The 12,121-nt window shown below is 38.1% G+C and overlaps 1 protein-coding gene across 1 annotated transcript in view; it reads left to right on the top strand.

Moving 5' to 3' along the window:
• The window catches only part of CDK17 (cyclin dependent kinase 17), a 96,383-nt gene that overhangs the window by 48,828 nt on the left and 35,434 nt on the right, over positions 1-12,121 (top strand). The window contains exons 4-5 of the mRNA XM_084276477.1: positions 2,331-2,495; positions 9,295-9,428. Of these exons, the coding sequence (XP_084132603.1) occupies positions 2,331-2,495; positions 9,295-9,428 (299 nt within the window). The remainder of the gene's footprint in view (positions 1-2,330; positions 2,496-9,294; positions 9,429-12,121) is intronic.

Raw genomic sequence — 12,121 nt, forward strand, 5'->3', positions numbered from 1 at the left:
CATTAAAAAATTGTTTTGGAAACAATTAAAATTACATAGATTTGCATATTAGTATATATTATGCACTGCTTGGTTAAGGAATACAATTGAAGCGATAACATAAAAATTCTGCAAACTAGCCACTAAAACCCACCAAATATTATACCTGTAACAGGTCATGACTCTCAATGGAACAAACCATGTACTCATCAGGTATTCAGGTTTTCAGTGTCACCATTCATTTGCTCAGCACTGGGTTTAAACACAGCATGACATTTTTAGTTTGGAAACCAGGTGAAATTCAAGTCAAACCCAGTAAGAAAGCTGGAAAGCAGTAAGCAAATTCACATACTTAAAAAGCAAAAAGCAGTAGTTGTGCTGGATGTGATTGTGAAAGTAGTAGTAATAGATTTTGCTGCCTGCTGCCCTAGGGTAAATCTGTTGTTGGAACCATGCAGCAAGGAAGCTGATCGCACTCTTTAAATCAAAAGGGGTGATGCAATGTATTAGAAACACAACTAAGGGTTTGGAACAGAGATGTGCAGAGTTTTGAAGGTGAATGTGCAGATTGTACTTCAGGAATAGGTGGTGTGTTTTTCCTTGTGTTCACTCATTTGAAGCTGTGCTTATGAAGGATGCTAATTGAATGCGGGCAGGTTCATAGCAGTGCTGTGTTGTCCTTTCACGTTCTGTTCTCTGCCTGAAGCACTTTCTTTGGCTTTTCTTTTTCCTGCAGGAGCTGAGTTAAAGTGACTTTTTGTCTTTCTGTATTACCCATGTTTATATGCAAAAACTCCTTGTTTTGTTTTGGGGTTTTTTTTAAGTCACTGGCCCATCCTTAGATAGTTCCATCTGTGTTCGTCTGTCTCTTTGCTTCAGACCAATCGTAATAATTTATTCAAAAGTTTTTTGGATGTGTGGGGATTGAGGGAATTCCCTTCAGGATCCTGTTTTCCGTAGGTTGATAGGTGTTTGTCACTGTTATTTTCCTTCACCACTGAAATTCTACTTTCTGTAAAATAAGTTCTCCTAGCTGCTGTACTATTCTTATCTTATTTTGGAATGGAAAGCAAGACTTCAGGTCCCTGCATGTGAGAACGTAAGTCAGGGTGATGAAATAGCATCCCAGACTGCTCCCTGTCCCAGGAGGTGCAAGCGAAGCTCTGAGCAGATCCCAACAGCCTTGTGCCCTGGGAGCTGTGGCTCCAGAAACACCTCGGAAGGTGCCACTCCATTCAGCAGCACTGCCATCCTTCAGTGCGTGGCTGCTGCCTTTTCTCTCTTCCAAATAATAGCAAGCAGCACATACCTGTCATGGGTACTAAGGGTCAAATGATGGAAACATATCTCTGGGTTTGTCTTCTGGTCTCTTTCCTAGTACGGGGACAGTGCTTGTATGATGTAGCTGCTGGGTGACTATGACCTCTGGGTATTTCTTCTTTAATTTCTTATATGAACGACTGCATCAGTGGTTCTGATAAATCCAGTTTTGTGACAGTACAAACTGACACCTGTTCTGCTTCTTGTTGGGGTAAAAAAAATTCTTTGGTGTTTTTAGAATAAGACTGCTAGTGCTATGGCAGTCCTTGAGCACCAGTCCACATATGCAGAGGCAAGCTGGTGAGAGAACATTGGCACTCAATTTCTGTGTGTATTTGTACATAAGATTTTAAAATTTATCAACACTATATTTTTTTAATCTTATGGTTGATCCTGGTGTTAAGTCTAAGAACAGTGAACTGAGACACAATCTAATACAAAGCCAAAGTAACTTACTGAAAACTTAATCATTCTGATATCCTTTAGGTTAATAACCTTAATTATGGCATGACAACTCTGGTGGGTATAGACGGGTACGTTTTCTTGTAAAGACTTTCAGCAGTGAGACATTGCTACTAGAGACCCTCAGATTTTGAGAGAAAGCACTTCCAAAGGCTTGTGGTTGAACTTGCTTATCATGTGAGTTGATACAACAGCTGGTCTATTTAAAGATGAAACATTATGCAATAATATAAATGGTTAATATTAAAGAATTATATTAAAAGCTACATTCTGGGTTTTATTCACGTTTTTAGACTGTGTATTCAGGTAATTTACTGATCCAGTCGTAGAGTGATAGAATTTCACAAAAGGAAATTTGAGTAATACTTAATGCCATGTTTTGTATTAATTTGTAAATAGAGAAATAGCAGTAGTATGTTGGTCTACTGGTCTTACCAGAGTGTTAATTTCCTGTTTAGTAACTATTTTTTTCCTTTTTTTTTCTTTTTTTTTTTTTTTTCTCTTCTGGCATGTTCCTGACACTCCTACTTGCTTGTGGGAATGAATATTTTGATCCTTGTGAATTGTAGAGCCCATTGTGAAGAATGGCAGGCCTCCAACGTCTCACAGCATGCACTCATTTCTTCACCAATACACAGGATCTTTCAAGAAGCCCCCTTTACGGAGACCACATAGCGTCATAGGGGGCAGCCTCGGCTCTTTCATGGCAATGCCCAGAAATGGGAGCAGATTAGGTAATTTACTACATTGTTTGTTTAAGTTCATTTTTCTATGAAGAATAATGTCTGTATTGAATCTTAGTAAGAGAAATGGTTATTCTAATGCTTTAATAAATCTCTGAGAATTGCAGTAATCTTTCTCTGGAGTTACTGGAGAACCTTGTTTTTAAGGTACTAAATGTCTCCCTAAGATTTTCAGGAAGAAAGCAATTACAAGAACACACACAGGTCACCCATGAATTTTTGACAAGTTGCAAAGTTAAAGTTACAAAATACTGTTTCTTAATGCTTTGCAAGAAACATGTGTGTGCTCATCTCAGTTAATTATTGGTCAGAAATACAGTACATGGATATGATAAAACCAGAGGACAGTCATCCCATATGCAGAATTTACAAAGAACTGGTGTATTACTTATTTTTCATTGCTATAAGAAGAAAAAAAAATTCATTTTTTCACTGATAAATTAAGGCCACTTAAATATGATTATCTTCTTATTGTGGTCCCGAGCTGTATTTGTGGTTCTGTGGGGCAAATAAGTTATGAAAACATTTTTCTTCTCCTTCAAGTAATTTGTCATGTTGCTGCCTCCAGTCACCATTAACGTTTTACCCTGCTTTTATGTTATTTTAAATTATGCTTGCTTAATTGATACTAGAAAATGAGAGCAAGTCACAGTTTAATTAGGATTTTATGAATTTTTCAATCTTCTGCCCTCCTTTAGAAGTCTGTGAGAAACTGATCTCCTTCAGTATTAACCAATGAGTCTTCAAGACAATAGTCAAACCACTTATACCCTGCATTGCTATATCATCACTGATCATGTTCAAATCCATGCCCTTTTACTGTTTGTACTACCCTTTGAACTAAAAAAAGGAATTCTATCCTCTTGAATGGACTTTAGGAGCTGTGGTTGTCACAGAAGAGGGCAAGTTTGTTTGTACACAGTTTGCTACTGTGTCACTCCCGGATTTCACTCAAGTCCTATGCACTTCCTCCTCCCTCCTTTTATTTTTGGCTAGTCAAACTTTGCTTAAATTACCAAGAATCTAACTGGAAAACAAAGTGTAAAAAAAATTCTGTACTTAAATCTCTGATCACGAGTATTTAGTGTTTTATGGATGATTTGTCAAATCAGATGTACATAAACCGTACTGGAATGGCAGAGGATATACCTCTACTCTTGTGTGTTGCTTTTAAAATACTCTATTACAATTAATAAATTATTTCTCTATAACTTGTTCAAAATTTTACTATGAACTTATCAGCTTTGCAAAGGAAACTTCATGAGTGGTTTTTGTTTCTTGTAATGATTTTCCAGTTTTCTCAAAGCTTTATTTTTCACCTGAAAAAATACGAATATGTAAGTATTGCAGAAGAATGCCATTAGTTGTATTTTTCCCAGGTGATCAGTTTCTGTAAGTGATAAAGTGTTTAAATAGCACTCACAGTTTTAATATGTTTGTCTATAGGAAGTGTTACAATAACATGTTTTAACCAGGTTCCTGTAGAATTTGTAATTTCGTTGAAGTGGCATGGAATAGATTTACTGAATGTATGTGTGCATATGTTAACTCTTTTTACTTGGATGCAGTGATGCCATTAATGATGCTTTTTTTTTTTTTACTCCTCATTTGATGAAAATTTAAGCTACTTGAACATGTTATCTAGTTGTAGATAACGCCAAGTACAAGCACATATGAGCATAATTACTAATGTTCTTTCTGCTTCTCCTTCACATCTTTCTTCCTTTTGTTCCAGCCATATGAGAATAGTTATTACTCAGCAGGGTGCTGAGGTTTTCTCGTTTGGGTTAATGACATCAGAAATTAAAGTCAAACATGCTACACTACATGAGACATTATTTTCTTTGCTTTCTTTATTCATCCTCTTTCCACTTTTTCCTCTATTCCAACAGTGGAAAAATGCTCTTGGAGAGATACGCTTGAAATACTGCAAGGTGATGGCTGTTAAAGAATGATTCTTTGGTTTAGGAACAGACTAAAATGAGACGGGCCACAGGTGCTTTCTCATGCAGCTTGCTTTTGAATAAGGTTATCAATATAAAAATTGGTTGAGAAGCCTGATGGGGTTTTGGAGTCTTACTTGCCTTCTGAACGCTGAACATGAGTTCCTGCTGTTGTGTTAACATTTAAAATCCAAAAATATTAAATATTTTCTACTTGGAAACAAATTTGTAAAGACAAAAATCTTAACAGATCTCTAAAAAGTGTGCCTTTGTTTAAAATTTTGTAGCCATTTTTAATTTTATATTCAGTTATCATGGTAATTTTAAATAAATTGTGACTCTTCCATGCCACTGATGCAAATGAAGATCTAGTTCACATATGGCTGCACAGCTCTAAAGCCTTGTACCTCCAGAAGTGCTATACTCCTGCTGTCCATGATGGAGCCAGAGTTAATAAACCCTTTTTTGGACCTGACCTGAATGCAGAGTCAACTTAGGTCTCTGGTCCATATTTATATTACTGGGAACATTGGAGAGACGATTGGAATGTGCAAAGCTAACCCTCCTGAGGAACCACAGTAGTAGCCAGGGGAGAGTTTATCCCTGCCTTGCCCAGTTGTGCTGAGACACAGGGTGTTTGGTTTCATTGTTGTAAACATTGGAACTGAAAGAGGTGTTTCCATACAGCTTTCATCCTTTGGTACTGTTAAGAGCAAAGGCAATTTCTCACTTTGCCCTACCTCAGTTTGAGTCCTTGTTAGTGAAACTAATCATAACGCGTGGCTGCTTCACAGAAAAGAAAGGTTTGGAAAAGTGCACCTTGGCAGGAATCTGATAGGCAAGTCAGGTGACTCTTTTTGTAATTGTTTGCAGAAAGATGAGAAGACCACTTGGTCTGACTCACTACTGGCTAGTTGGGGATATAACTTCAGCTCTCTTGGAGGAGTTCTCATTTCCTACGCTGTAGGTTCCCTGGGTAAATCTCTTCTGTGGTGCATTCCTCACATCTGAACCAAGAACAGCCTTGCCTTTTCAATGTACTTCCATAACTGCCCTGTTACATTGTAATCACCTACACAGCTTTTCGTTAGATGGCCTTACTGGATATTGAATTAGATATGTGGAGTACACTAAAATAAACATCTGTGTAAGAGAAGGGCTTGGGTATTCAGTCAAAGCAATTCAGAAGTCATTCAACCTTCATGCAGGTCAGTTTGCCTATAGAAAACCTTAGTGAAATTGAGGAAATATTTTCATGATTATCATAATTGCTTAATCAAATGTTATTGTGCACCTGTGCAAAATGATTAAAATTACCAAGTTAATGCCTTATTCCTGGGCTTATGCTATTCAAATAATGAACATAAGGCTCTACTAATGCCTTTTTAATTGAATAAAAATAAGACACTTTTATATTAGATGATAACACAGTCCAGATATTTTTTTAAAAGCTTAAAAGTATTCCTATTTAGAATATAATTAAAACATCTGCAAACCCTCGTAGATGGGAACAGTTGGGTATTTAGTCCATCAGAAATCTAAGCGCTGGCTTAATGATACATTTTTGGATGTCACAGCCAGTATCCTGCTTAAAACCTTTTGGTTATGAGTATGTAGCTTATCCAGACTTACCAGAATTAATCATATCACATCAGTATTCAGAATGGACTGACCATCACTTGATTTAAGTCTGAAATACTACATTTTCAGACTCGAGTGGTACACACACACTTTGTCTTCACATTCCTGCTTTATAAAGACCAGAATCTGTTTGCAGTGCCGTCATCTGCCCCAAATCTCCCACCATAAGAAGGACATTGAGGTCCTTGAGCAAGTACAGAGAAGGGCAACCAGGTTGATGAAGGGGCTGGAGGGCAAATCATATGAGAAATGGCTGAGGGAGCTGGAGATGTTCAGCCTGGAGAAGAGGAGGCTCAGGGGAGACCTTATCACCACCTACAACTACCTGAAGGGAGGTTGTAGAGAGGTGGGTGATGGTCTCTTCAGCCAGGTGACAGGAGATAGAACAAGGGGAAATGGCATGAAGCTGTGCCAGGGCAGGTTTAGATTGGATATTAGAAAAAAATTTTTTACTGCAAGAGTTGTCAGGCTGCCCAGGGAGGGGTTTGAGTCACCTTCCCTGGATGTGTTTAAAAAAAGCATAGATGAGGTACTTAGGGATATGGTTTAGCTTAGGATGGGAATGGTTGGACTCGAAGATCTTCAAAGGTCTCTTCCAACCTTGTTATTCTGTGATTCGGTAAATGTAAGAGTTTGTGTTACTAGTTCTTGAAATACACGTTAGTTGTGTATTATTGAATAGATGGTCTTCTTAGCAGAGGAAATCTCTTCGTCAACTGGGATGTTCTCTTGTAGTTCTAGACATTGCATTTGGAAGTATCCTTTTTTTTAAAATAATCATTTCATAATGCGTGCACTTTCATGAACTGAACATTGTACATCAAGGTAAAAAAAGCACGACAGTATCAATCGCACAATTAATAAGTGTCAATCTCTCTTAAAAATAAATTACATAATTACTCCATGGCTTAAAATACAATACTACTTTAATTTCTTTAGTTTTATTTATAGGATTTCCCAGACAACTGTCTCTTGGCTAGCGTCTCTTAAAAAAAAATACACTTTGGGGCCCAGTCAATGGGCTTGTACAAACATGAGGATAAATAATTGGGGAACAGTAGTCAGTAGCTGTTAAGTTTAATTTTACAAACAGAATCTTGAGAGCTGCAATTGCTAAAATGGATTACGCGGCCTCTCAGAAAAGTATTTACAAAGAGAATCTTTAATAAAGAACTGATGTGGTGAATGTGCTGTTTACCAGAGGCAATGCTGCAAATAATGTTCTTAATAATGCTTTTATATTGCTAAAAATAATTTCCTACGGTTTGTCAGAGATAAAAAGACAGCTATGAAGTCACTGCAGGAGAGGAAGAGAGCTTTCATACAGGCTTGGCAAGAGAGAGGCACATTTTTTCCGCTTAGCTTAAGGTTAAGGCTGCTCTTTAGGGACAACTTTCTGAAAATCTTTTCCTCTGATTCAAACCTCTATGCTTTTAGAAGCACTGATGAGTATTTACCTTGTTTGAAACCAGGAGATCAATTCTCGTTATGCAGGGAGTGCAGCTGCTTTTTCTTTCCCCTTGTTCAGTCCAAATCTGAGCATGATTTGCAGGGAAAAATCTGATGCAATGTGGATTTTAACTCAAAATCCAATTTAGATCCACATTGCTGCAGGAAAACCTGTTTAGTGCATGCAATCATGCAATACGTGCTTAGTTTTTGTGTTTAATTAAAGCACTTTTGAGTTAAAATCCGTGGTGCCAGTACCTTACAGTTTAGTCATTTTATATCCATTATGGTTTGCGTAAAAGGAAGTTCTTTGTACGAAGGAAGAATTTGATCCTTTGAAGTCTATGTGGTTCTATGTGAGCCAAACTAGAGAAACATTTTTAGAAGACATACTGATAACCAAACATTAGCCTTAAGGCTTTTTTTTTCCTAGAAAATCCAGCTTTCTTGCTTGTTGATAGTCATAAAACTTGGATTTTTCTCTTGTGGTTTTTTAATCGCTATATTGCTGGTCTAACGTTGAATATTTCCAGGTATGTTGGTGGTAAGGCTGAATTGAGCTCTGTGTATTTTGCTAATATTAGCAGTTTTTTAGGGACAGAGCTCTGAGATTTGTAATTGTTTCCCAGGTTCTATTTTGCCTTGTGCAAGATCATCCTTAATACTGAGGATCAGGAGAGGGCAAAGAAATTGGTGTCTTTTGAAGCACTTCCTTTATGTGGATAAGTATTTAATCTGTATAGGATTTTAGACTTCAGATATACCAGAGGTTCTTTATTCATAGTGAATTGCTTGTATGACCACTTTCCCATTCTGTGTCCTTTTGCAAGTCATTTGGCTCTTAATTAATGCTATTAATGACACCACCGTGTTCTTCATTCGTTACAGTGTTTGTCCTACAAAGTATGGAAGATCCTGTGGTGCTTTAAATATCAGTTGTATATATACACACACACATAATGTACATAAACTTTTTTTAAGTACTGTATGTGTGTGTGTATATATACACACAATAAACTCTTGTGTGTGGATGAATCTACAGGACTGGGTTAAAAGCATCAATGTCAGTTGACATGAAGATCCTGCAACATCATTTGAACTAGGCAGTCCATTACCTAAATTCCCCCATAAGGTCACAAGTTCTGCTTAATTGCTCCTAAATATCAGGTCCTCTGCTGACTCCATTGTGGGCCTCTGTTCAGACAATCAGAATAAATCCCCTTCCTTCACACAGACGCACCAATGGGTTCTATATCTGGATTTTCCACGTTTGGAACTTCTGAAAACAATACCTATACTTCAGAGGATTTTTTTTTAAGCTTTCTGAAGATACATGCTACCATCAGGCAGTCTGATATGAAAATGCTCATATTCTCCCTAATGTTTTATATCCAAGAGCAGCTAAAAGAGAAGAGGTAGTGAGGGAGTTCAAGAACTGAAGCTGTGAGGGGAAGGTGGCCTATGGGAATTAAAATTGAGATTGGACAGTCTTTTGTTTTGGAAATTTGAATTCTGCTGCAAATGAAATAAGAAGAATAATGATAAAGTTTATGTGAAGTTCTACAATGTAATCCTGTTCATTTTGTGATTACTGAGCCATAAGAAGTGTATCAAGGCTACCATGGCTGTGATGAGTCTTGAACTCTGCCATAATGACCCCAGTGCGCAGTAATGTTACGGTGGTTTTCTGTCCCTACGAGAGAGATGTTTGGTGGCATACTGAATAACTGTTTTCAATTCTTTGGATTATTTTTAAGATATTGTTCATGAAAATCTGAAAATGGGGTCAGATGGTGAAAGTGACCAAGCTTCTGGAACGTCATCTGATGAAGTTCAGTCTCCCACAGGTGTTTGTCTCAGAAACCGGATACACAGACGAATCTCAATGGAGGTAATTTACTTTTCACATAAGGATCATTTAAATCAACAAGAGAGTTGGGGGTTACTTTAATGATTCTAACTGGTTGTCCTCTCAATTAACTGTAACAGCTCTGACATGTTTCATGCACAGAGCATTCTTTTAATTTTACTTAAACTTATGTCTTCATTTGTCACACAAGAGCAGATTGCGTTGTTTATGAGCTGTTAAGTTTAAATATCTACATAGGTTGTGAAACCTGGATTTTTGTGAAGAATTTAACTGCAGTGTTTGATTATCTTTGTCACGCTCTGTGTAATTTACCAAGTATATTCAAGCAGATGCAGTGTTTAGACATTTTTTGCCTGAGACTGTTTTCTAATCTTTGTCAAACCAATGCTACAGCAGCTGATGGTCCTGACTGCTTCAGCCTTTCCCTCTCTTCCTGTTTTTTAATGAACGGAACTTTACAGGATGGTAAACAAAAGGAGGAAAAGTGCCGTATGAATAACCGTGCACATAATTTCCTTTATTTAAGAGTCTCATTATGAATACTAGCCACCCTTGTGCTTGCTTTGGTGTCATTTCCCTTGGTGAAGAAAAACAGAACACTTCCCTGTTTCTTGAGCATATAAAAGTTACAGTTACAATGATGCTTTTGTTAGAGAAGCATGTAAAATTTTGTAGTTGCTGCTTTATGACATACATACCCATGTGCATAGTTGGTAAGATTTTAAATCTTCCTGAAAAGCCTGATACCAAATATAGGATTGGGGGAACAGATCTGGATAAGTTACAGTAGGGTGTACATGCCAAAAAATGTTTTATCTGTGAGGCATTGTTATGCTTGGAATTCCAACACCCCAGGTATGTAATGCTGATACGATTTTAAGAAGTCGTGAATTAGGTGTATTAATTATTTATATCAATTCTTGCAACCAGGGGTGTTGTCTTCAAATTCCTAAATTTGAATGTTATTCTCAGGTTTGATACAGGGTTTACCATTTACTTGGGAGAGCTAAGGTGAGTCCGTTGATTTATGGAGGATGCTTAAATTAAGAAAAAGGAATGGTGAGAACGTGCATATCAGAAGGTATGCTGGAGAAGCTAAAAATCAAGGAAATTATTTAAAAGGATTATTTCCTTTTTGTTCATTGTCTGTTTCCTCTGCATTTTGAAATGCGCATTTAAAACAGGAAAGGAATAAGGAAATTTGATGATACATAATGAAATTAACCAACTGAAATGGAAATGTGTCAGGTCTTCCAGAGAGCGCTATGAACCCTTAAAGGATTCTCTTTTAGGTTAGGATTCAAGAAAATGACAGAAATAACAAAAGAACTTGCAATTACAAAGTAATTGAAATTACAGAAGAATGAACGGAGAGCAGCCCTTGGGAGAAGGACCTGGGAGTGCTGGTTGCTGAGAACCTCAGCATGAACAAGTGATGCACACTTGCAGCCCAGAAAGCCAGATACCCTGGGCTGTGCCAGAAGGGCGATCAGCAGGTTGAGGGCGGTGATTCTGCCCCTCTGCTCTGATCTCATGAGACCCCCCCAGGAGTACCTCGTCCAGCTCTAGGGTCCCCAGTACAAGATAGATGTAAACCTGATAGACCAAGACCAGAGGAGGGCCATGAGCAGAGGGCTGAAGCACCTCATGCAGATGCGTTGAGAAAGCTGAGCTTGTTCGGGCTGCCGAAGAGAAGGCTCAGGGGAAACCTTACTGCAGCCTTCTAGTATGTAAAGGGGCCCACAAAAAAAGCTGGAGAGGGGCTGGTTTGTAAGAGCATGGAGTGATAGGACAAGGGGTCATGGCTTTAAACTGAAGGAAGGTAGGTGTAGATTAGATACTAAGAAGAAATTCTTCCCTGTGAGGGTGCTGAGGCACTGGCACAGGTTGCCGAGAGAAACTGTGGCTCCCCCCTCCCTGGCAGCGTTCAAGGCCAGGTTGGATGGGGCTTTGGGCAACCTGGACTAGTGAAGAGTGTCCCTGCCCATGGCAGGGGAATGGAGCTAGGTGGGCCCTTCCAATAGTTCTCTTCCAACCCAAACTAGGCTGTAATACTGTGGTTAACTCAGGAGAGTCAAGTTCAGGAAATGTCTTTGTTTATTTTTCAGAAAGTGTCCATTAGAACATCTTTTCATTGGCCTCCATAATTGCAAAACAGTTCTAATATTACTGTTTAAGAGGCTTTGGGTAGCTTTTATTTCAAGGGGGGTTCTATCCTGTGCTTACTTTTTCAGTTTTCTCCAAATTCTTATTTCTGACTGTTGAAATTAATATTGTTTCTTTGTTGACTGGCCAAGTCAATGAGTGTGCCAATTTTTTGTCAGCTCTTCATGTATATATTCTGTGGGAATTGTAACATTTCCCCCAAATCACTTCAGTATTGCTCCGATGACTATTCCAGTAACCTATGAAGCTAATGTCTTCTAACGCTCTCACTTCTGAATTTTAAGAATGCTGTCACTAAGAGGTATTTTTTGGTTGACTTAAGTTTCCTTCTAAGTGGTTTGTAGCAAGTAGGTGGGGTTTTTTTAATATGTTTGTGCATTCCAGAGTAAAAATGCCATAGCAGTCTTTGTAGCTTTGGTTAAAATACCTTTCCAATCATAATCTTTTCAGTCGACTTTCTCATTTCCTAAGTGAAAAGGCCTTAAGTGATTACATCGTCTGCCTGTCTTTCGCTCCTCTTATTTTTCCCATGGGTCATTTTCTGTCAG

The sequence above is a fragment of the Gallinula chloropus genome, assembly GCF_964237585.1.
Source record: "Gallinula chloropus genome assembly, chromosome: 1".
Lineage (NCBI taxonomy): Eukaryota > Metazoa > Chordata > Aves > Gruiformes > Rallidae > Gallinula > Gallinula chloropus.